The sequence below is a fragment of the Perognathus longimembris genome, chromosome 12, assembly GCF_023159225.1.
Source record: "Perognathus longimembris pacificus isolate PPM17 chromosome 12, ASM2315922v1, whole genome shotgun sequence".
Taxonomy (NCBI): domain Eukaryota; kingdom Metazoa; phylum Chordata; class Mammalia; order Rodentia; family Heteromyidae; genus Perognathus; species Perognathus longimembris.
In genome coordinates, this window is record NC_063172.1 from 39,444,262 (window position 1) to 39,470,620 (window position 26,359).

The following is a 26,359-nucleotide window of genomic DNA, read 5'->3' on the forward strand; positions in this document are numbered from 1 at the left end:
GCCCTTGGTAGCCTGCAGTCTTCAAACGCTTTAGTGTTTAAGGTTTGCCATCTGTTAGCACTGGACATTCCTCAAACTTTTTTGTGCTTTTCAGCACTGGTGTCTCCATTTGTTTTCTACATTGGTGTCTTTGTTACTATCCTTCCTCAGATATCAAATATGCTAAGAGTTGAAATCCTTTCCTTCTCTTAAGGCTTGATCCAAACACATATTTTTCCTTAATCTTCATTAATGACACCAATGACAAGCAGTATCACTATCGAACTTTCTGTATTTATATTATTTATCCTGGGGCAAAATTCATTTTCAACATTGGCTAGTGGCAGGGGCAAATATAAAGAATAGTTAACAATCATTCACACATATTTAAATACTTAGTGTATTCTCTGTGTGTGTTTGTGTGCATGCACACGTGTTCAAGCCCTAGGGCTTGAACTCAGGGCCTACATGCTGTCCTTGAGCTATTTTGCTCAAGGCTAGAACTCTACCACTTGAGCCACCATTCTATTTCCAGCTTTTTGTGGTAGTTATTGGAGATAAGATAAGGATATAAAACCTGGATTCTGAACTTTCAATTCTGCCACATTCAACGATGTGTGTGTTTGGATTAGTCATTTTACATGTTCATTTCAAATAAAATTATTTATAGTTTTATCATCTTTGTTGATTGGGAAGACAGAGGCTTTACTGAATGCATTTTAAAAACTCATGGAGGCCTGGATTCTATCTCATACCAAGCCTGGACAGTATTTATTTATTTATTTTTGCTTGATAAACCTTTCTCTATGTTTACGCAAGTACATTAGCTCACTGGGTAAATAGAAGGAAAGGAAATAACTGGTTACCTGTAATCTTACCTGATTTCTCTTTCTAGGATTTCTAGCTCCTTATTTCTTACATTATCTGCAGTTTTTTTCCATCTAAGATAATTACAATAGTATTAAATAAATTGGTCCATCTTCTAACTGGGTATGGAATATTCTAGTAACCCAGAGAAAAACACCAGGTAGGTGATGGTTCTTGTTATTAAGCATGCCTATCTATCATAGGCTGTTCTCCATATAGTCAGGAGTAATGGTATCTCTTTCTTTCCTGCCTTCCTTCCCTCCCTCCCTTTGCTCTCTCTCTCTTCCTTCCTTCCTTCCTTTCTTTCTTTCTTTCTTTCTTTCTTTCTTTCTTTCTTTCTTTCTTTCTTTCTTTCTTTCTTTCTTTCTCTCTCTCTCTCTCTCTCTCTCTCTCTCTCTCTCTCTCTCTTTTTCTTTCTTTCTTTTTGTGCCAGTCTTGAAGCTTGAACTCAAGGCCTGGGAGCTGTCCATGAGCTTTTGTATTCAAAGCTAATGCTCTACCACTTGCTCCACAGCTCCACTTCTGACATTTTTGTTGTTTTGGTAATTATTTAGAGATAAGAGTCTCAGACCTTCTTGCCTGGGGTGGCTTTGAGCCAGGATCCTTAGATCTTAGTCTCCTGAGTAGCTAGGATTATATGTGGGAGCCACTTATACTCAGCTAGTATCTCATTTTTATTATGTCATCACAAACTTGGAGCAACTTAAATTGGGTGTTGTGATACTCACCTATAATCCCAGCATGCAGGGGTCTGAGGTGGAGGACCAAGAGTTCAAGGTCAATTTGAAAACTTGTTTCAAAAACAAAGCCTAGCTACATAGGAGGCTGAGTGCTGCATATTAAAGTTTGAAGGCAGCCCGAAAAAAAAGTATGTGAGACTCTTTATCTCTCCAACTAACCAAAGTGGTAGAGTACTACCTTTGAGCAAAAGAGTTTAGGGACAGTTTCCAGACCCTGAGTTCAAGCCCTAGTACACACACACACACACACACACACACACACACACACACACACACACACACAGGAAAAGAGAGAAAACGATAAAGAAAAAATAAAAGCTACATACCAAATGGCTTACAACTGTAATCCTAGCTACTCAGGAGGCTGAGTCCTAGAAGGTAGTGGTTCAAAGCCAGCTGGGGCAGAAAAATCTTAGAGACTTTGTCTCCAAAATAATCAGCAAAAGACCAATCTGGAGAATAGTTCCAGTGGTAGAGTGCCAGTATGAGTAAGAAAGAACCAAGCAAGAGTGTGAGACCTTGAGTTTAAGACCAGTTCCTAGCAAGGGAAAACAAAACAACAACAAAACCAATAAAAAAACAACAACAAAAAATTCAATGGATAAAAGGGAATGATTAAATAAATTATGACGCATTCAGCACAATAACATGATGGCACATATTATATTATATAAGACAGAGTTCTATGCACTTATTTGGAAAACTTACAATAGGTATATTAATCCATGTAGCATGATCCTAGTTTGTTTGATTGTTTTGGTTGGTCAAAGGGGCTTGAACTCAGGACGTGGGCACTGTCCCTGAGCTTTTTCCACACAAAGATAACACTTTACCACTTTGGGCCACAGTGCCACTTCTGGTCTTCTTAATTGGGGATAAGAGTCTCATGAACTTTCCGGCCCATTCAGGCCTCAAACCATGATCCTCAGACCTCAGTCTCCTGAGTAGCTAGGATTGCAAGCTTGAGATACCAGCACCTGGCACACGACTCTATTCTAAAAGTAGCAATAAAGCCAACTATATATTCCTATTTGTGCTTACATATAAATGTGAGCGTGTACAAATAAATAGACACACATGCATTTGGAACTTTTTCATGTAGAAAGAAATTGGGACAATATAAATATATTAAAATTATGTTACCACTGGGCTTTGACACATAAGTCTTTACTCTACTTCCTTACTTCTAATATTATTTCCACAATAATATTTTAGCATCCAATAGAATTGCTGTGAGAGTTAAATAAAACATAAAGTACCCACAAAAATACTGGCTTATAGTGAGTATCAAATAAATTTAAAAATCTTTAAAAATACTTCTTTACAAAAGTGTTTCAATGAAAGAAAAGTAAGGCAAAATTAAAAATGGGCAATAGATATCTGGATCTGTACCAGGGTAGACTTTAGTCTCCATCCTATTCCAACAAGCTGAAATCTTTAGACTAAGCAATTGTTGGCGAAGGGCTACTACAGGTTACTGAGATCAATTGCTCCCCCTGGTGGATATTGATGGCTAGCCAGACAGTTGACAAGAACATGCTCATCTTGGCCTTGCTTCAATCCCAGTCTTCTGCATTCATCATCTTAATAGCCATAACTCTCAGGCTGACTTCATTTGTTGACTTTATTTGGCAATCAGTAACCCAGCAGCGTACTAATGAAGCCAGTGTTTTGTTTTTTTTCTCTTTTTTTCTGCTTGCTTTGCCTGGATGCAGACACATTCACATAGAAACCTAAGGTGTTTCCACAAGCCTGAGCTGAGGCCTCACTAACTTTCTGCATCCTTTGCGCTCGCTCACAGGAAAAAGTTTACAATGGAACACACAAAGAAAATTAGTGACCATTTCTGTGCACAGGAACCTGCCTTATTTGTTTGTCTAGATGTCTTTGGTAGTGAAAAAGGAGGCACAGAAATGGAGGGACAAAGAGTAAACAAACACAGCCGTGGTTCTTACTGGACACTTGAAAATGAACTATGCAGCTCATGGGGACTATACAATTTTTGAGGGAAATGGAGTGAGAGAGGGAAGGAGTGACATTGTATAAAAGGAAATGCACTCTTTGCCTGACTTATGCAACTGTAAGCCCTCTGTTTTGGGCATTTTCAAATAAAATGGAAAAAAAGAGAGAAATCTAAGAAGCAGTGGTCCCTTACTGGGTATTTTTTCCTTATCTTGTACTCAGCATTCAGACTGTACAGCTATCTAGGAAAGCTCTACTCTCATCCCAGCCTCTGTGCCAACCACATCTGAGATGAGTTATTAGCTCCAAACATAAAATCCTTTCCTGCATCAGTCATTTCCTCAGCATAAGCCATTTAAATATTACATTGTAACTATTTCATTGTTTCTGCCTCTCTGTCAAGGTCAGAACCATTTGTCCAAGTGGTCAAAGCACCTCTGGTCAAACACCCAGGCTTCAATGAGAACCATTGCTTGATCTTGTCTCAGTGTTTCACCTTGTGAACATATGTGCCTGCTTTGTGGAAGTGAGAACACATAGCCAGCAAAAATTCATATTATCTCTTGATTTACAGGTGGGATGAAGAAGTTCAGAGTGCCAAGGCCTTCCGTGGTTTTAGCACTGAGAATCTGGAGTTGATGGCACCTGAATAGCCTGTGCAGTCTGGCCGTAGATGCTGTTTATGAATAACTTTTATTGGCCTTTGTAAGTGAATCTTTCAATATTTCTTCAGTGTTTGGCCCTTAACTTCTGCTTCCAAATCATCTTGGGTCCTTAACCTAAGACATCTCATTGTAGTAATCCACACAGGGAATTGCATCCAGAAGCCCCTACCGAAACCCCAGTCACCAGATGTTCAAGTTTATTTTTTTACAGATAATGCCTCCTCCCATATGCTTTAAAACACATCAGTATAATGAAGCTCTATGTAAATGTTCTGACATGTAACTTAGGGAGTCATGACAATAAAAAAAATGTCTGTTCAAAATCAGTGCAGATGTATTATATTCGAAACACTGTTATTTGCCTTATTCTTTTGGTGCTGTCCTGGGGCTTAAGCTCAGGGCCCGAGTGTGCTGTCCCTGAGCTTATTTTTGCCCCTAGGCTAGCAGACTAGCATTTGAACTACTGCTCCATTTCTATTTTGTTTTTTTTTTTGGGGGGGGGGGGTGGGTAGTTTAGTGGAGACAAGAATCTCACAAACTTTCCTGCCTGGGCTGGTTTTCAACTACAATCCTCAGATCTCTCAGCCTCCTGAGTAGCCAAGATGACAGGTGTGAAACACCATGCCTAGCTTACTGTCCAAATATTCTTAAGCATGAGCATTTTAATCAGCAAATGCTAAAGCTACAGATAGGTCAAGTATGTCAGATTATATTCTTTAGTCACATTCAGAAATTTTATAGCTTAAGAAGTGGGATAATTTGAAAGCATGAGAGAAGGCTAATTTCAAAAGAGGTATCAGTTAAAATGCTTCTGAAAAGAATGGGGTAAGTAGGAAAGAGAGAGAAATAATCCAGGACTATATTAAAGTCTTCATTAAAATGCTGTTGTTGGATTTGTTCCTTTGTTTCCTACCACTGTGTGTAATTATAGTATACAAAACTTTCAGATCTTCCTACCATTAGGTATTTAAAAATATCTGTTCCAGATTTCCAAAATAAGTTTCTCATGCATAGTAATTATATCATATAAAATGTGTCATGCTGAAGATTATATTTATTACATCCATTTAAATTTAGACTGCCTCTCTTAGGGTTGACTTAGTCATTGCTGTAATATTGCTATGGGTTTTTTCAAATAGGACAGGAATTAATTCTACTTGATAGACATTTTTGAGTTCTAGATAGACAATATACTTTGCTAAAAAAAAGTCTGAAAAGAAATTTTTTAAATGGTTTCAGAATTGTGGACACCTTTCTCCCACCTGTACACCCTTTGTTGTGACATAAATCTCTAAGTTTTTCTGCTTTAATTAGTAAAGCAGAGAACATTTGGCTGTTTCCATGGGCGACAAGTCACTGTAAGACAATATAGTAGAACAAAACATAAATTGGGATATTGCCTATAACCACAGTGTCCAGGAGGCAGAGAGAAGTGTAAGTTTTGAGTTTGAGTCAGTCCTGTACTATATAGCTTGGCCCTACCTCAAAATTATGCAGTCAATGAATCAATTAGATGTTGGAGTTATAGCTCAGTGGTATAAACTTGCTTAGCCAGCAAAAGGCTCTAGGTTGAGTCATTAGCACTCTAATGAATAAAACAAACAAAAACAAAAAACCCAGAAACAAGAGCAAAAAAATCATTCAGGGACAGATTCAGCAGAGGTAGGGCTTTAGTGCAATGGAGCTACCCAATCTCTGGTAGAGGAATACTCTGACCACATGGATAACTGTCAGGGGTGTATTTGATGGTTTTTGTGTATATGCTGGTCCTAGGGCTTGAACTCAAGGCCTGTGCACTTATCCCTGTTTTCATACTCAAGGCTAGTGCTCTATCACTTGAGCCATAGCCCCACTTCCAGTTTTTTAGAGGTTAGGTAGAGATAAGATTCATACAGAATTTCCTGCTTTCACTGGTTTCAAACCACAATCCTCGGATACCGGCCTCCTGAGTTGTCAGGATTGTAGCCCTGAGCCATTGGTACAGAGCTCAGGGGTGTACACAAGTGAGTTCCATGTGGTGAGACTTTTAAATCAGCTGCACATCAGAATAAACCGAGCACTTCCTGAAAAGCACACTCCTTAAGGAGAAGACCCACAAACATTTGGACTTCTTATGGACTTCCAGGTCAGTGGCAAGATCATAAGCTTTCTCAATGAATAGAATCCTTTTCAATAGTCTTGTTTTTGTGATTTCAGAATTTCATTAATTCATTGAGTCTCATTTTCCCTAATTTAAGAATGGAGATAAGACCTTCTTTGTAGTATTCTTATGTATACATACATGTTGAAAATTTAAGTAGAGTAAGTATCTCTAGGTGTTTGTTATATACCTAGTAATAGGAAGCTTGAAAGACAACAGGGAGTGTTAGAGACTGTGGCTAATTGGAGAATGCAAACACTGACTAAATGTACTTTTTTTTTTTTGGCCAGTCCTGGGGCTTGGACTCAGGGCCTGAGCACTGTCCCTGGCTTCTTCTTGCTCAAGGCTAGCACTCTGCCACTTGAGCCACAGCGCCAGTTCTGGCCATTTTCTGTATATGTGGTGCTGGGGAATCGAACCTAGGGCCTCATGTATACGAGGCAAGCACTCTTGCCACTAGGCCATATCCCCAGCCCCTGACTAAATGTACTTTAAAAGAAAATAGTTTCTTAAACATTGAGCAGTTAAGTTGGGAATGGTGGCTCCTATCTATAATCTCGACTACTTAGAAAGTTGAGGCAATAAAATGTTGCAAGCCTACCATTGAAAAATTAGGGAAAGTTTATCTCAAAAGAACATCAAAACAAAAAGGGTTTGTGAATGGCCCAATTGGTAGAGCAGTAGAACTCCAGGTCCTCGATTTAATTTTCAAGTGCTAAATTCTGCAGAACCATATTTTTATAGTTCTATATAAGGTTTTTTAAACAAGGTTCTGTATTAACTCAACAAATGCCCAGTTTCCATTATCCTAGTATGTACAGAAAGAGAAGCTGCAAAATGTTTATTGGGAATATGTACCCAGTAAGGAAAGCTAAGGAAACTATGTCCATTGTTAACCACACTACAAAAATCACCTTTCCAATTCTAATTGTGTACTCAGGTTCTACCCATGGGGTTGTGACTACCGATATTCTTTTTGAAAGTTTTATTGTTTTAATTTTTTATGATTACACATTTCTTTTTTGGATACTGTCACCTCTTCCCTTGCTCTCTCCCAGTTTCTCCTTCCCAACCCTATCCATAGTTCATTTTCAGCAACTATTATTTTTCCTTTTCCTTTGTTGGTTGTGGAGCTTGAATTAATGGCCGGGGTGCTGTCCCTGAGCCTCTTAGTGTTCAAAGCTGGCACTCTACCACTTGAGGTAGAGTTCCACTTCCAATTTTTGAGTGGTTTATTGAAGAGTCTCATGGGGACTTTTCTGCCCAGGCTGGCTTCAAACCATGATCCTCAGATCTCAGCCTCCTCTTGAGTAGCTAGGATTATAGGCATGAACCAACTGCAATCAGCACTATCTTTATTTTTATGTATATTTTTCAAATACTGTTAATAACTAGAACTATGTGGACTTTAAAATAATTTAAGAAATAGAATATATTCTACTGTAACTTGTGATTAAGTAAGATCTTGCTTAATTAATGCTGAGGTTCTTTTCTGGCCTGAGATTTTATGATTTGGAAACTAAGGCATTGAACTGGTCACATTAAGGGAGTAGTTGACTGTGTGACTTGTTATCGTTCATTTATTTATTTATTTATTTATTTATTGGTCTGTCATGGGGCTTGAACTCTGGGCTTGGGCTTTGTCCCTGAGCTCTTCAGCTCAAGGATAGTACTCTACCACTTGAATCACAGCTCTACTTCCAGTTTTCTGGTGTTTAATTGGAGATAAGAGTCTCACAGACTTTCCTGCCTGGGCTGGCTTTGAACCTTGATCCTCAGTTCTTAGCCTTCTGAGTTGCTAGGATTACAGGCTCAAGCCACTGGTACCCAGCTCCCTATCATTCTTAGAGCTAAAATCTTTCCCAGCAATTTTTTCCTTTACATGAAATCTGTCTTCCAGTCTACCAAAAGAGAACCCCACAACTTTTTGATTTCTTAACACTGAGCTGTAGTCTGTTTATCATCTCCAATTTCAGCTCTAGCTGAATGGAGCCAAAATCAGAGCCAAATCATTTTTTAAATTTTCTATTGATATTATTTTAAATCACAACTCTCTCACTCATTAGAGCTGTTATAATACTTAACTTTTGGCTTTCTCACTCTTAGGCTGTTTGCAACAATTTTGAAAGATGTGTCAGGAAGGTTAAAGGAGATGATGTTGTTAACACACTTAGCAAAACTCCCAGAATTAGCAATATTCCAAAGTCCTGTTCGTCATTTTGATGAACATTTCTACTTCCACACACATAGGGCCCTTTTGTCCTTCAGCTCAGGAACCTTTAATGGCCTCATTAATTATCCATGCCACACTTTCTTGCAGGGGACGTTACTGATTGCAAATCCTCACTGGCAGTTTTATATTATCTACGATAACATCTTTATAAATTCCTGAAATCTTTTTTCCTTCCCCTGCTACCTTGAACTCTGGGCCTGGGTGCTGTCTCTAAACTTTTATGTTGAAGGCCCAGTGCTTTACCACTGGAGCCACAGCTCCACTTCCAGCTTTTTGTGATTAATTGGAGATAAGGATCTCACAGACTTTTCTGCCCACATTGGCTTCGAACTGCAATCTTCAGATCCTGAAGCAAGATCCTGAGTAGCAAGGATCACAGGCCCGAGCCACGGTCAACCAGCTGGATGTCTTTATACTAATGTGAAAATATGGCTCTGAGCTTATCAACTAAATTTGAAGGTATTCAAACCTATAACCCATGAAAGGTCTTAAGCCCTGTCAGGCCTTACACCAAGGGTAATATAGGGGTCACTGGCCCAATCACTTCCCGAGTTTCCTTTCCTGCCCCTACTTACGTCATGTAGGTCAAAAAGGAGCTGAGGGGCTCCAGGGAGTGATTCCGGAAGTAGTTGAACTCCTGGCACAGTTTTTTCCTCATCTCAGTGTCAATTTTGGAAACAGTAAGAGGGTTTGTTTGATTAGCCAAGAAGTTGCCATAATCAGTGGTCTGGAGATGAATTTTCAGGTCTAAAATGACAAGAATCCCCCAATCAGGTTAAATTTTGTACATTTGTGGTAACTTTAAAGAAAATACATATTACCTTGTTAGACTTATAGCATAAGGTCTATACATTATTTAGACTTAATATTTGCTCTCTAACGCAATGAGAAGTCGATGAAAATGCAAATTTACAAATTTACAAAGTTCCTGATTATCTAATAACAGCATACTGTTACTTCACAGCTAAAAATCAATAAATAAACACCTACTCCAGAGATGGTTTTTCCTGAGACAATTTCAGTCACTTGGGAAGAGCTGCTCAGGAAAGTATTGGTTGCAGGTCCCAACTTGATGTGAAAGAGAAATTTTACTAGAAACAGCTAACATGGAAAATATGCTTGAAGATCTAAGAAACAGTCATGGCTAGATTTAATGTCCTTTCAATGCAAGGGTATATTCACATGCATATCCGGGGGAGAGTGGGAGGAGGGCACAGAATCAGAGGAAAATGGGTGAAAAGGTGCAGCAGTGGAGCGCACTGGCTCCATTGAGGAAAGTGAACTACATGATCTGTGGGTGGAGAGGGGAGGGAGGGAATAGGTGAGAGTGAGGGAACAGATGACACTATGCAATAGAAAAACATGTACTAATTACCTGATGTACATACGGGTAACCCCACTGTATATCACCCTTAAAGCAGCAATAAAGTAATTTAGAAAAAATGTTAATGGTTTGAGTTCAATTCCTAAATAAACCCACTTTCTAAAATTCATACTCCTGTTAATCCACACTCCTACCTTGTCTTTCTCTACTTACCACCTTTAACATAGGCCCATTATAATGTATTCATTCATACAAGACTGAGTATGACATCAAAATAATAGTTTCTAGTAACTGAGTTCCTACTATAAACTGTGTAAACTCACATCCTCTTATTTAATCAATACTAATGGCCACCCCATGAAGTAGAAATAACTCTTATGGCTTTTTATATATAAGACATTGGAGGTCAGAGAGGTTAAGAACTTCATAAAGATCACATAAGCCTAGGATTCAAAGCTAGATTTATTTGACTTCAAAGTCACTTAAAACCGGCATTTTATTGCCATCTAGTAAGTATCAGTTTATCATTTGTTTGGTAAGCCTTTAATTTTTCCATGCAGAATTATTCAGTTTCACTCATCAGAATTTGCAAGTACTTTAATAATAATGCCTCCCATATATCACCTATTATAGGATATTATATAGACGAGCGTATTAATTCAAATGGTACATCATCTTAGTTATATCTGTAGCTCCTTGCACTGTCCTTAACATAAAAATATGCCTAAAAATAAAATTGAAAATTTAGAATATCTAAAATGTCTTTCTATCTAGCACACCAATGGGGCCAATATAACATCCTGGGGTTTCATCTAAACATTTATTAAGTACTTGTTATGTATATGCTACTGTGGGAGAATTAATTTCTTTGACCAAGCGGAAGACTTAGCCTCGGCACAGTTACTTCGATGCCTTATTAGCATACTAATAGGCCCTTGGGAACATATTCCCAGTAAGGAGTTTCTTTGTGTCTGCAGGCCAAAGGACTCCATACCTTGTCAGGAGAATCTCCCCTTTCCCCATACAAACTCTCCTTGAGGAGACTAGTTTGATCAGCTGCCTTCATGTGGTAGATTCTCAATATGAATAAGATAGCCTCTCCTTAGTAAGTAGCAAAGTTTCCTCCCAAGTAACCAAGCAGTCTTTTCATAGTAAACAGGGAAGTATCTTCTAGATGAATGGAGTCCTGGTCAAAGTCCTGAGCAAATAATAGCTAGGAAATATCTCAGCCTTAGATATGTAAACTCTCTTTGAAGCAGCAAACTTTTGTAGTGGATAAACTTCTGTATTGGCTTCATTCCTCCCAGTAATGGCATTCCTCAATTTTTATTATCATAATGGATCACATGCTATTTTAACCTTTTACCCTTGAAATTATAAGTTGATTTCTAACCCTACTTAAACCCTGGCCCTCTTGAAATAAAATATGCATTGGTTCACTCGCCTTGCATCCCCCATGTCCTGATTACGGCTGCAGTTACCCAGGCCCGACATGCTACTAAAGGAAACTCAACAATAGACTAGACATGAACTCTTCACCCTGAAGGAAATTCACAATCTGTTGGGGAGAAGGCAGCCACTAACTGGCCAATCCAACCATGTGTTAACGTCAGTGGTAAGAAGTTTGATTATATGGGACCAGAGAAAATTACACTCCACACAGAAAGATGGAAGTAAGAGGCCTAGGAATGTCCCTTGAGGGAGGTTAAGCCATAGATGAGCCTTAAAGTACTCTGTGAGAGTGGGAGGATGGTGTTTCATGCTGGGTGATGGTGGCTTACGCCTGTAATCCGGCTACTTAGGAGGCTGAGATCAGAAGATCTTGGTTCTAAACCAGCCAGGCAGAAAAATCCATGAGATTCCATGTCCAATTAACCAGTAAAATACTGGGCTGAAAGCATGGCTCAAGTGACAAGGGACAGAGAGCTGGATGAGTGCAAAGCCTTTATTTCAAATCCTGGAAGTGCCAAAACACAAACAAGCAATTAAAAGAAGAAGAAGTGAAACTAAAGAAATAGCATGTGTTGTCATCAAGAGGGCATAGTATCTTTCTATTGAAGACTACTGAGAGGCACTGGGGTCTAAGAACTGCTTTTGTGGCTGGGTTGCTGTAGCTCCCGATGTCTGCTGGAGTTGAACTCAATGTGGTTCCCAGGTGGCTGAGGACCGTGCAGAAGACAGGCATTCTTCCTCAGCATCTGGAGTGCATTTTGCATTGAAAACTGCTCTTTACTTGATCACGCAGCTTATTTGCTCAAAGTCTTATTTAATTCACTTGGTTTAAAACATTATGCCTCGTTTGGGCTTTTATTTTTTGGCCAGTCCTTGGGCTTGTATTCAGAGCCTGAGCAGTGTCCCTGGCTTCTTTTTGCTCAAGGCTAGCACTCTACCACTTGAGCAACAGCACCACTTCCAGCTTTTTCTATGTGTGTGGTGCTGAGGAATCGAACCTGGGCCATCATGTATACGAGGGGAACACTTTACCACTAGGCCATATTCCTAGCCCCTTGTTTTGGCTTTTATTTTGGCAGTTCTGTTTGTTTTTTTTTAATGTCATTTTACAGTTTGCATTTTTAGCAAGGATGGATATTTGCCAACAGAAGTGACACAAATGCTGTTTTTTTCCCACCAAAATGATGATATTTTGCTCTATGACATAAGTTTCCTTTAAGTTAAATAACTTTCAACCCTTTCAGCTGCCAGTAGTATCCTGAAATTAAACATCTGACACATTCACACCCAGGAGGAGCTTGGATCCATGGTGTTACTCAACAAGCAAATGGAACAGAATCTCCCTACCTATCCTTCCCCAGCTCCAAAAGATCCCAGGAACACTTGTGTAAAGAATGTAGGAAAATCTTAGGGTCTGAAAGTTTGCTGTGACAGGAGCATAGACTGCTTATAATAACAACAGGGCTTATAGTTCTTAAGTTTTCATAATGGGGTCTCTTTAATTTTTTTCTCCTACATTTCCCTAAGTGGTTATCCAAATAGCTATGTCAGTAATAAGATTTTGAGATCAAATAAGTTTGGAAGAAGTCGATTTCTTTGCTGTAAATAAAAACATTAATGTTGGCGATTTGTTTGAACAGAGCAAAGTCAGAACCTCTCTAGTCATGGTGGTTCACATCAAGTACTTGGGAAAATTAAACTGATTTTTTAAATTTAATTTTTTATTTGGAAAAGTAATGTGGCAAATGGTGTGTATTCTTTTCTTTTCGTGTGTGTGTGTGTGTGTGTGTGTGTGTGTGTGTGTGTGTTTTCTTTTCTTCAATGAGGAAGAAAGCCAGGTTCTGGTAGCTTATGCCTAGCTACTCAGGAGGCTGAGATCTGAGGATCACTGTTCAAAGTCAGCCAGAACAGGAAAATCTGCGAGACTCTTGTCTTCAATAAATCAGATTCACACACACACACACACACACACACACACACACACACACACACACACAGAGAGCCAAAATTGGAGCTGTGGCTCAAGTGGTAAGAGAGCTAACCTTCAACCAAAACGCTCAAGGATAGCACCCAAGCCCCAGCACTAGCACCAAAAAAAAAAAAAAAAAAAAAAAAAGGTAGAATGTTCTCCAAAATTCTGAGAACCTGATAATAAAGCAGTTAAGTAGATTGTCAACAGCAATAAAATAAAAAGAACCTACAATGCTACTCTAGCACATATCAGAGTATATCCCACAGCACATCTGTGTGTGTGTGTGTGTGTGTGTGTGTGTGTGTGTGTGTGTGTTTAGTTTGTGTAATCCAGCATTATCCAAGAGTTGAGTCACTGAGTGTAGGGGCTGACTTAAGCTCATGTGGCTAGCGGGTGAGTCAGTACAGGAACTGGGACTTCATGATCCTCTTCTATTAATTTGTTGGCAGATCATTTTTAGAAAGTTATTCTTTTTTCCCCTGTAGTTTTCTGCTTGGACCTGTCTACAAAAAAAAAAAAAAAAAAAAAAAAAATGTGCCAGCTAGGCACTCACTCCTATAGTCCTAGCTACTCAAGAGACTGAGATCTGAGAACCATAGTTTAAAGCCAGCATGGGAAGGAGGCCTATGAGACTCTTATCACCAATTAGACCCCCAAAAGAACTGTACCTGAACTGGTAGAGTGCTAGTCTTGAGCCAAAAAGCTCAGGGACAGCATGCAGGCCCTGAATTCAAATCCCAAGACCTCTCTCTTACACACACACACACACACACACACACACAACACACACACACACACACAACACACACGTAGAGATAGACCAGTATTTGTACTTTATTTTTACAGCAGGGATAAAAGAAGTAAGATAGCCTGCTTTCATCCTCAGTTTAAGAAAAAGTAAAGATAATGCAAGTAGGTAAAGTGGTAGCATACAGAATCTACTACAAAGCAGTCATTCTTTCTTTCCATGTTAGCTTCCAAAATAGTTTGATTCAATTGTCTGTTAATTTCAAATTTTTTCTCTAAATTAAAATCTTCCAGCAGATATATTGAATCCTAAAATTAGATCTAGTAATTAAACTTTGTTTTTGTTTTTTTGTTAGTCCTGGGTCTTGAACACAGGGCCCGGGTGCCATCCATCCCTGAACTTCTTTCTGCTCAAGGTTAGCACTCTACCACTTGAACCATAGCATTGCTTCCAGCTTTTTATGTGTAGTTTATTGGGGACAAGGGTCTCACTGATTTTCCTGCTTTGGTTGTCTTTGAATGGTGATGCTCAGATTTCAGGCTCCTCAGTAGCTATGATTACAGGTGTGAGCCACCAGCTTAATAATTACACTTTTAATAAATCGCACCTACACTTCTTCCTTTATGTTTAGTAATTTCTTGCTAGTCCTATGGCATTGAAATTCCAAAGTTCTCTTTGTGCATTTGTTAATTTGCTTGTTTGAGATTGAATCTCCCTGGGTAGCCTTGTCTGGCCTTGGAGTCACAATTCAGTCTCCACCTTCTGAATGCTGAGATGACAGGCACCCCTCCATTTCCTTTTATTACTATTGTCCACCTCTTTGTTTTAGAATGACAATCTGACACCTGAATTACTGTGTCAGTCTCTTAATTGGTTTGCTCAGGTTCGTCCTTTCTTTTTTTTTTTTTTTCCTCAAAAGCTCCTTTCCAATTTAATCTTTTCAAAGAACTGTTTTGTTCTTACATGATGCTACAAGTAGCTTGGAGCCACTGGAAGCTTTAGGTAAACCAAAATCAGCTTTCATGGGATTTGTGTGCTTAACCACAGTCAGAATGGTTGTACCATGTATTACCTCTTAACTGGCACAAACAAACCCCATTTTACAGATGAAGAAGTTGAGACTCAGTGAAGGAATGTTTACATGTTTTCTTGCTGCAGCTATTTGGCTAAAAACTCAAAGGACTCTGATCCTCATTCTGTGTTAGTTTCAGTACTGCCTCGAAACTTTATAATCAGACCTTCAAGACACTGCAATATTTGTTCATTTGTTTTTTCAGTGTAGACTCGAGCCTAATCTTTAAGCATTCCAATGTTGCCTCCCAGCTCATGACTCCACATCTAACAAGTTTTTCCCTTTTCTCTGTGATCCATTGGTTTTCCTGTCCATCTTGAGTATCTTGCCCCTTACAACTCCTCCCCAGATAACCATAGCAATGGCTTTTTCTCAGCCATTGTTATTTAACATTTGTCTTGTTTTCCAGTATAAACTTGAACCACTTCATATTTCAGGAGAAATGCTTGAAAGAAGGCAGAGATCAGTCAGAATGCTGTTTTGTTTGTTTGTTTGTTTGGTTTTACTCCAACAAGGAAGTATGTCTTCCCTGATGGAAACCAGGAGGTGTATTTTTAAACCGTGACCATGTTGGTTTTTCATCTTAAGTTAAAAAAAAAATAAGTGCTATAATTAGAGGTTCAAACAACATCTAAGTATGAAGAAAATTCTTTGAAATAAGAGTCTTCCTTCTGAAATAAGGATCTTCCTCTTACTCATGTGTAAATGCAATGAGGAATGAAAATCATCATTTGATTTATTTCCATCTTTCGGTACTCCTGACAAAGCTGCATGAAGAGCTCTGCCATCTCATGTGTGGAACTCTTTTTGAGAGACTTGGAATTTCAAAACTGAGTGGATAGGCATTTGGACTTTCTGTGGTGAATGCCCAAATTTCTGTAGTTAGTGCCCAATGACTTCCTTTAAGTCTCTTATTTTTCTAATATTTTTATTCTCCAGGGTGGAAGTTACTTTGAAGCAGGAACTATCTCTCTTTCTTTTTCTTTTCTTTTTTCTTTTTTTTTTGGTTGGTGGTGGTGCTTGAATTCTGGGCCTAGGCACTGTCCCTGAGCCACCAGTGCCCAGCCCGGAACTATATCTTAACTCATCTTTACTTCTTTGGCCCTTGGTATAAAGTGCTTAGTATATATATACTTGTTGAATTAATTCCTACCAAGAAGTAGAATTAGAGAAGGTTAAATTCCTTGCTAAGGGAGATAATCATTAATGAGATGCATGAGCATACCTCAGTCCCTTCCAAAAATCTGTGGCGAGGATGATAGTGAAAACTGAATCCAAAAAATTATGCTAAGTGAAGTGAGCCAGACCCAAAGAAACATGGACTCTATGGTCTCCCTTATTGGGAATAATTAGTACAGGTTTAGGCAAGTCATAGCAGAGCATCACAAGAGCCCAATAGCTATACCTAAAGATACGCATAAGATGATGCTAAGTGAAATGAACTACATGTTATGGAAACGATTGTTATATCACAGTTGTAACTGCTTTCAATGTCCCATGTGTATCGGTAGCTTCTATTATTGATGATGTTCTTGTATCACCTTCCTGTGGTTGTACCTACACTATCTCTGTAATCTTATCTGAGTATATTGGAAACCGTGTATACTGGTATTAGAACTAGGAAATTGAAAGGGAATACCCAAATCGAGAGAGACAGGGTAAAAAAAGACAAGCAACTACAAAAGCAATACTTGCATAACTGTTTGGTGTAAGTGAACTGAACACCTCATGGGGGGAAAGGGAAAGGGGGAGGAGGGAGGGGGGTATGAGGGACAAGGTAACAAACAGTATAAGAAATGTATCCAGTGCCGAACATATGAAACTGTAACCTCTCTGTACATAAGTTTGATAATAAAAATTTGAAAAAAAAACTGAATCCAGACTGCAGAGCTCCCATAGAATCCTGACAGTCAATGCAAACTTTGACCTTGTATGTTTCAGAAAAGACTATTTATTGATAATCTTGAAGCATTACTTTCACCATCTTTTCTTTGCCAAACAGAAGACAATATTTACATATGATTTTATTTGTATTTCCAATTGTGATGAAAATAGCAGTGCTCATATTTTTTTAAAAGTCATGCATTTGTGGCTCATGCCTATACTCCTAGCTACTCAAGAGGCTAAGATCCAAAGATCATTTTTCAAAGCCACCCTGGGCAGAAAGTCCCTATGAGACTCTTATCTCCGATTAACCTCTTAAAAATTGGAAGTGGAGCTGTAGCTCAAAGTCTTTAGAATACTACTCTTGAGCAAAAGAGCTCAATGTGTTAAAGCTCTATCTTTGAGCAAAAGAGCTCAGGGATAGCACCCAGGCCCTGAGTTCAAGCCCCACAACCAGATAGGTAGGTAGGTAGGTAGAGAGATAGAGAGAGAAAGAGAGACAGACAGACAGATGATAGACAGAGTTAAAAGAATGCATGAATCACAGTGGTGCCACCCTTTAGTCAAGGTCAGGCCATGGAGAAGATGAGTATTTCTGACCACAGTGCCCAGTTAGGAATTCAACCCAGCTCAACTGTGCTTACTAAGACTTCCCAATGCTTTTCTGGACCATCTTTCTTTCTTTCTTTTTTTTTTTTTTTTTTTTTCTCAATCTATCTGAAACACTAATGTTTTCCTAGAAGTGCTTCAAAAAACAGTCCTGCCAGAATATTTGTCAAGAAAGACTAGAGGACTTTAAAATAGTAAAGTAATTCAATTATTGCCAAGTCACTTTTTCTTTTCCAGAATGCTTCTGCCTCAGCATGGAGTAGTCTAATGGACACAGTTTCCCCTTCTCTTCTTTATCCATATCTGGATACACTCTTTGCAAAAGTAAACACAAATCCTAACGTTTTTTATTTCTATCACAACACATGTCATCGACTGATTCTTAATTGTGGATCTAGCTTAGAAAGTGGTTGGGTCTCTCCAAGCACATTGACAAAAACAATGAACACTTTGCTTTTCACAAGTTGCCAACAGTCTCCCTCTCCCCACATTCCAGAAAATAATCAACAAGCACTTCTTTTTATTTCTATTAGCAAAAGGAGCAGACATTACATCAATAAGCTGACCTCTTATGCATCTTTTTTTTTTTTTTTTGCCAGTTTTGGGGCTTGGACTCAGGGCCTGAGCACTGTCCCTGGCTTCTTTTTTGCTCAAGGCTAGCACTCTGCCACTTGAGCCACAGCGCCCCTTCTGGCCATTTTCTGTATATGTGGTGCTGGGGAATTGAACCCAGGGCCTCATGTATACAAGGCAAGCACTCTTGCCACTAGGCCATATCTCCAGCCCCCTCTTATGCATCTTAAATTTATACTCAGGAAGCAATGGCATTTTAGTAGAAAAAGAGATAGACATCTCTGGAACCTCCATTGATGGCAGCCTGTAGCTTCATCACTACCATTCTAACACTCAGTGTCCTCACTTGGAGACAGGAAATTGTATTTAGGTTTATTTTCCAATTGCCACGGTAGCCACAACATGGTTTGATGGCTCACTTTGATACTTCTTGGAGTTCTTCAAATAGTAGATTATGCATGTATTCAAGTATAGTTGGGAAATGAGAAAGCTTATTCTTGAGAACGGTAGAAGCATGAAGGCAATGATGTATGGCAGGTATTCTTAAGCAGGGAGCCGAGATGGCTTCTGGTGGTCCCTGACACATGTAGGATTCTGCAGGTGTGGACTTATTTATAAGTTTCCAATAGTGGTCATTTTAAAAAGTCTGAATCCTTTTCTTCTCTCTCAAACTGAAAATAAAGGGGCCAAATTCAGCCAAATGCCTATTTATTTTTTTATATATATTTTTTATTATCAAACTGAATTACAGAGAGGTTACAGTTTCATATATTAGGCCCAAATGCCTATTTAGATGACATATGTTAACCAAAATGCTCCTCTTTCTTCTCCCTTTCTGAATAGTCTTTTAGTCAAAGGGCCTATGACAGAAAATATCGGGAACAACTTTTAATTTTTTTTTTATCCTTGTTACCATTTCATTACCTAAGATTCTTTCTATGGCCTTACCTATGACTTCCTTTGGTTTCTCTCTGAATGTTTTGTGAGTAGTCTAAACCCTGTTTTTGGTATCACATGTATATTTTGTGTTTCTTATGTATAAATTTGTATTTCATCTCATTTATTAACTTGACTGAAAACTAAATAGAACTTTTTCAAATGGCTTCTCTCAAAAGCATATATTCTTCTCTGTGTTCTTTCATTTTTTCTACTTTATGCAGATTTTCTATATCTGATTAACATCAAACTGCCAATGCTTATGGATGATAATTTATAGCCAGCAGAATTCTCATCTAGAAGGGTATAGCTATTTCTAATCCTAACAATAAGACAGTTTTTCTTGGCTTGGACAATGAGGCCTGAACTCTGGCTTTAACTGGCCACAAACATAAACAAGTAGCCAGATAACCTTCAGCTCTACACTGAAAGCTTGCAAAGTCACCTTCACATGTTTTTTTCTGGTTTACCTGCTAATAATACCCTTCCTAGGAGGCTTTCTCTGTGGGGCTTACTTGCTTCTTCTAAATTAACCTAAAAGCTTTATAGTATCCTCTTTGATTATTTAAGTCAAAATGAGCCAGTAGAGCTGTTGTTAATAATAGAAGTACTACTATACATGTGCTATCTTTGGTAAATTTGGGGGGACACAATGTAGTTTAAAGGTAATTTCCTTCTACTGAGAATTCGTCTCTTTTATTTCTCACTGTCTCTTGCCCAAGCCAACATCTTCACAAGTGAGGACTTTAAAGCTCAGAGGCTTGGAGACCTGAGGTCACCTACCTAGAAGTGGCAGAGGTTAAAGGCAGGGTTTTTGAATCCATGCCAGGAACCCTCAGAGTCCAGACTTTTTTTCTCTCTCTCTCTTTAGGCTTCAGTTAAAGGCAACCCAAATTTTTCTTTTTTTTTTTTTTTTTTGCCAGAGATCCCTTGGCAATTTGGTGAAGCTCTTTTCCAATTCCTATTCATAAATATAATAGAATGAAAATGCAAAGGGAATTAAATCATTTAAAAGTCATGAAATGTTTTGCTTTGGTGTTTTGAAATGGAGTCTTGCTATATCAAGCTGGCCAGGAACTAACGATCCTCCTGCTGCCCTTGCCTGAGTGCTGGGGTCACCGCCATACCTGCCTCAGAAAGTTGTAAACTGTGATAAATATTGGTATTTCCTTATTCAGACATTAAAAATGGAAAAAAAACTCACCATGATATTTCAAAGTATCTGCAAGAACTTTAAAAATAAATACAGCTTCTACTAACTACTGGGATCCTATAACCTTAAGGAAAGATCATATGTAATTCACTTCGAAGATATTAAAAAGAGATCTAATGTTTTCCCCCATCTAAGTCATGGTCACCAGAAGTCTAGATTCTAGACTAAGTATCTGCTTAAGGGGCTGGAAATGTGGCTTAATGGTAGAGTGCTTGTCTAGCATGCATGAAGCCCTAGGTTCGATTCCTCAGTACCATGTAAACAGAAAATGCTGAAAGTGGAGCTGTGGCTCAAGTGGTAAAGTGCTAGCCTTGAGCAAAAGGATTCAGGGACAGTGCCCAGGCTCTGAATTCAAGCCCCAAGACTGGCAAATAAAAACAAAAACAGAGAGAGAGAGAGAGAGAGAGAGAGAGAGAGAGAGAGAGAGAGAGAGAGAGAGAAGAATCTGTTTAAAGTCTTTTAGTGGGTGGGTCCTAGTCCCTTCCTCTCTCTTCCAGAGAGCCATCATTATTTCCTTTCTTTTACAAGGGTAAAGAGAGCTCCACTCACCTTCTAGGGTCTCACACTGCACCAGGTTGATGTAGTCCTGCTGGGTCAGGAGGCTGGCTTTGCAGCCTCGAACCAGGCCCTCCAAGTAGCCATGGTCCACGTTGAAGTATAGCTCTGCACTCTCAAGCATGGGGAAAGATCTTGGCCAGCTCTAGCTGCAACAATTCTAATGTCCTGCTCAGTCCTGAAGGACTTATACCAGTGAGGGACAAGGGGTGGTGGCACAGTCTCTCAGCTGATCAGCAGAGCTTTGGTGACTAGTTTCCTCCAGTTTCAGTGGCTTCCCACACTGTAAACTCAGTCCTGTTTTTACAGCAACAGTGAATCAGTCAGATGTCCTACGTAAACCCAGGGACCCAACCACAGTTGGGAGGAGCGTGGAAGAAATGGGAGAGGAAGGTGAGGGGAAGGCTGGGGCTCAAATATTTCCTGCCTTATTGCCCAGCCCAAACTGGCTTTGTTATTCTCATGCTGCACATTTGCATGTTGTGTCAACATCCCTACCCTCACCCAACCTTGAAATTGTAAATTAGATTTGCTTCTATTTTTTTGAGTATTTGTAATATAAACAAAGTAAGCTTTTTTCACAACACATTAACTTATATGAGTAGATTACATGTGAATAGTTGGAAGAATACTGAAATGTTAATTCTCCGACACACTACATTCATAGAACAGATAATGTACAGTACTAAAGTTGTCAAACACTGCTAGATGCTTTCTTCACAGTCTAGGGACAGAGCCATATTAATAAAGTCATGGATAGGAAGGAAGCAACTAGCCATGAGCAATGGGGAAATGAAAGGAATTTAAATGGAGAATGAGATCACAAGGTTTCAGGGAAAATACAGCAATTAAACTTTCCTCAAGGTTACCTCAATCCTGTAGGATATATCTAGGGACAGGAAATTCCACTGTTAATCTCAGAAAGAACTCCATCTCCTAAAGCTAATGCTGTTATTCTCACCAGAGAGAAAACCCACTGTCAGTCTACTGAAAGTGCATTTCTTATGAGTTCTTAACCTGTTTTTGCTGCGATGAATTAACTAAACACAGAAGAAAAGCCTGACCGGCATCCTGCATTTGCCACTGTTTAAAGCTTCTCCAGTCATTTTGCAAAGTTTTCCCCAGTCATTTTGCAGCCACCTTGGATTCCAGGGAAGGCAGGACAGATCAGTAGTGTCTTCAAGGACCGAAACTACTGAGGAACAGCAGAGTCTTGCAGGACAGATCAATAATTACCAATAATGATCGGGGTGCACCCTAGCATTGAAGGCATCATCTCAGGAGAGCTAGATTGTTCTCTTTAAGTGATGACATCCATATCAACTGCTCTGGAACTTGGGAGAACCAGAACTGATGTAACAACCAGGGAGGCCATATGATCTTACCTTTGTTCCCTGTCGCTAATTATTTCTCTATTTAAACCTAATACTCACATCTGTACCCTGGAGATGGTTGAAGATGAACTAAAATATTGCCTTTTGAGGGAATAAAATATTGCCTATTGATGGAATGCGGATGGCACGTAATCTCCTTTATCTGCCATATTTCTTTCCTAACAAACTTGTCCATCACTTTCACTGACTTCTCTAGCAGAATGCAAGGATCAAGGTTGATTAGTTGTGCTAACTTTCCAGGAACACTCCCAGTTTTGCAAAATCTGATTGTAATGTATGCTTAGCTTTTTTCTCCCATTTGAATCCCATGATTAATCAGGGAAGTAGCTGCACAAATAGTATTTCTGTTCAAATCACAGATAGGACATTAACTCCCAGAAGCTTCTAAGCAGTCAAATTGCACAGCTGTTAATACAGTAGGTATTTAATGAAGCAGGGACTTAATTGCTGAGTTTCATGCTCCAAAAAAGGAGCATTTTTTCTCCCAATATATTTAGCCCCAAAACTGTGTCAAGTATCCTGAACACTATTTGCATGTGCTGTATTTCATTTGTAATGTGTCAAATCCTTAATTGGAGTTAAAGTGCCAGAAACTCTCTGGGTTCTGTCTCAGTATTTTCAAACTGGGAGAAGCAAAAAGAGAGAATTAATGTAAATTCTGCTTAAATTTTTTTTTAAATCCCATCGACTCAAACTTAAATTTAAGTAGTGCCCAAATTTGAAAGCATCCAATAAATAACAGACATTCATTATTATTTATGTCCCCTCCCACAATTCCATTATCCTCAAAGATCCTGAGTGCTTTGTTTCCTTCTTACCCTCCTTCCCTCTTTCTCTTCTTCCTCCTTCCCTCCATTCCTCCATCCCTCCCTCCCTCCCTTCCTTTCTTCCCTTCTGCCTTCCTGCCTTCCTGCCTTCCTTTTTTTTGCCAAACTGGGTATTGAGCTCAAGGTTTCCCATTTGGCTAGGCAAATACTGTACCCCTAAGCTACATCATTTGCCAAGTATTGTAGATATTCCATGTGACAGTGTTCTGTCATGCATCTCTTCTTCGCTAACAATTGCAGGGTCATTTGTACCATGAAAATAGGGACATGGGAAAAGAAAGAGGGCTTGGTGTATTGTTTAATTATTTAGTTTTAAGAACATTCTGGATAAAACATTAATAGAATTTTTTAAATTTAGAAATGTGTGGTGTCAAATGGTGACTCCTTTGTACAAAGCCTTAATAGTAACAATAAAATTATATAATAAATAAATAACAAATAAATGAAATGAAATGTCAAAATAAGTGTGTGATGTTGCCAGGCACCAGTGGCTCACACTTTTAATCTAGACACTCAGGAGCCTGAGATACGAGGATTGTGGTTTGAAGCCTGCCTGGCAGGAAAGTCCATGAGACTCTTATCTCTAGTCAACTACCAAAAAGCTGGAAGTGAAGATGTGGTGTAAGGGCTAACCTGAGAACCTGAGTGACTAAATATACATTTTAGTGTTAAAATGATAACAGCTTCTAAACTCTGGTGATGACTCCATGCTAGAAGACTGCACCCCCACGCATGAGACTAGTTTCTTGTAGTTTCACATTTAAAAATATAGGGAGCCTTGTTCCCCTCTGTACCTAGGTAGCAACCATAGTAACGGACAGTAAAAAATGATCATAGTCATAGACTATAGAAATAACCATAATAGTATTAGAAATGCCATGGTAACTGTTGGGTTGGTTTACTTATGATTGAGTACTGGATTTTTTTAGCCCACTCAAGCTTGCTTAGTGGTAATGGGAAAACATGGTAGCTGAGTTAGTGATGGTTGAGAGTCAAGGCTCGAGCTTGCAATAAAAACTCTTGTGCACTTGCATTGGAATCGGCTCTTTGGTGGTCTTTGGGGACCGGAAATCAAGGCATAACAGTGGCTCAAGTGGTAGTGGGCTAGCCTTGATCAAAAAAGCTTTGTCCTGAGTTTTGGCACCACTGAAAGCATCCATCCCAGCCATCCCAGAAGACCACATGGAGACAGTCATGTACAGGAGAAGGAGGTTTATTAGAGGGGCCATCTTCCCTACAGGAGAGGGAGCAATATGGCACCTGTCCCCATCCAGGTGGATCCTTGTGACCCCAGGGCTAGAAGTGGGAGGTACTCTTATGCACTCGTGGGTCTAGGCAGAGTGGGAATGCTCACCTATCCTGGGACAGCTGTAGGGCAGGGACGAGTTTGTGTGGAGGGCATCTGCTGATGCAGGTGGGGGCAGATACAAGCTGTTCCAGGGAATGAAATAGGAGGGGCTAAGGACATGATATAGAGGGAGTGCTAACACAATGCCCAGGCCCTGAGTTCAAGGCCCAGAACCAAAAGAAAGAAAGAAAGAAAGAAAAGAAAGAAAGAAAGAAAGAAAGGAAGGAAGGAAAAGGAAGGAAGGAAGGAAGGAAGGAAGAAAGAAAGGAAGGAAGAAAGGAGGGAAGAAGGGAGGGAAAACTGGTGTCTATGACAATTACTTCTTGAGCTGTACAATTTTTGAAGAAATCTTTCAATATCTGAGTTGCAAAGCAGCTGCTACCATTATGTGGAACAAGTGGAGTTCCAATATAGGTCTTCACTAAGTTCAAAGATGCACTTTTGTGCTATTGATGAATGTTAATGAAGAAAATAGGCAGCATTTACATGGGAAGTATACTCACTCATCAAATGCAGCAACAAGCTGGCTATTGATCCAAGACAATAACAAAACCAATGAAAGCCCATTTTGAAAATCAACTGATAATGTAAAATCTACACTAGAGTTTTTTGATTGTTGTTTGTAAATTGCTTGATGAAAGAGGCTTAAATATCAGTAAGGTTTATAGCAGATATAGAATGTGTACCTTGGAGAGCTAATTGTTAAACAGACACACCGTGAGAACTTCTATTTTTGCCTAGAGACAGATATTTGGCAGTGTATTTCTGCAGGTGAACATGCTCAAAGATCAATGGAATTTCTTTGGAGGAGGTAGCTACTGGTTGGTACTGAGGTTTGAATGAGAGCCTTGTGCTGGATCCATTTGCTTTCTTGGGTGATATTCTACCACTTGAGCAACACTTCCAGCACTAGTTTTTGTTGGTTAATTGGAGATAGAATCCAAGGGACATTTTTGTCCAGCCTGGCTTCGAACCATAATCCTCAGGATCTCAGCACCCTGAGTATGTGCTGAGGCATAAGCCACTGGCCCTTAGCAAACCAGCTTGTTTTCCATTTTTATAAAATTTTAGGCAAAGTTTCTGTGAGTTTTGAAAATAGAGAAACTAGTGTAATAAATGTTCATTATTTACATTCAGAATGATACATTTGTGACTATACATGTATCATATTCAACCTCACAATGGATTATTTTGATGCAAATACCAGATACTATGTAATTCTACCTGTAAATATTAATATGTATCTTTAAAAGATGGACTTTATTTTTCAAAAATCAGTATCAACTCTGACATCTAAAATTTAACAACAGTTTCTTAATTTTCATGTCAATAGCCACATGTGTTGTTAATATATAAGCTTTTTTTTTTACTAGTCTACTGTAATATAAGCTTAATACATTAACCATTTCTTGTCGGGGACAGCTATGCCTTTAAGAGGGGACGGCCCAGTTAGCTCGTCCCTCCTCCTTCCGCCTTCAACCAGAAGAGAAGCCCCCGCCCCTGGGGGCGAGCACATGTGTCACCATGGTGGCTGGAGACCCCAGAGGCCCGTCCTTGGGGGGGCTGTGGTCTCCGCCATAGAGGAAGATCTGTGACATCACTGTGATGGACAGTCCATTGGCCAATCGTTAATACCCAGTTAGCCCCTCTCCTTCACGGGCCTCTGCTGGTATAACTGTTAGCCCCTCCTTTATTAAACCAGAACATCCTTTGAGAGTTCTCCGGGACACCCACGCTTCTGTGTCTTCCTTGGGATGGGAAGGGGGCAGGGCGTCCTGTGGCTGCATGTGGCCTCTGCTCCCGCAGTTAATTCCTACTGGCCAGGGGAATGCGTTGAGAGCGACAGAGGACCACACATGGAAGAGG

At 39.4% G+C, this 26,359-nt stretch overlaps 2 protein-coding genes across 3 annotated transcripts in view; one reads left to right on the plus strand and one right to left on the minus strand.

The window, feature by feature from the left end:
- The window catches only part of Atp6v0d2 (ATPase H+ transporting V0 subunit d2), a 39,928-nt gene extending 18,579 nt beyond the window's left edge, over positions 1-21,349 (minus strand). The window contains exons 1-2 of one of the 2 annotated variants that reach the window (XM_048358389.1): positions 20,919-21,349; positions 9,162-9,333 (exon numbers count right to left, since the gene is read on the minus strand). In XM_048358389.1, the coding sequence (XP_048214346.1) occupies positions 9,162-9,333; positions 20,919-21,048 (302 nt within the window). In that variant the 5' untranslated portion in view covers positions 21,049-21,349. The remainder of the gene's footprint in view (positions 1-9,161; positions 9,334-20,918) is intronic. The other variant, XM_048358388.1, reaches the window with a different exon arrangement.
- Pskh2 (protein serine kinase H2) overlaps positions 1-26,359 on the plus strand; it is a 68,315-nt gene that overhangs the window by 5,811 nt on the left and 36,145 nt on the right. The window lies entirely within an intron of this gene.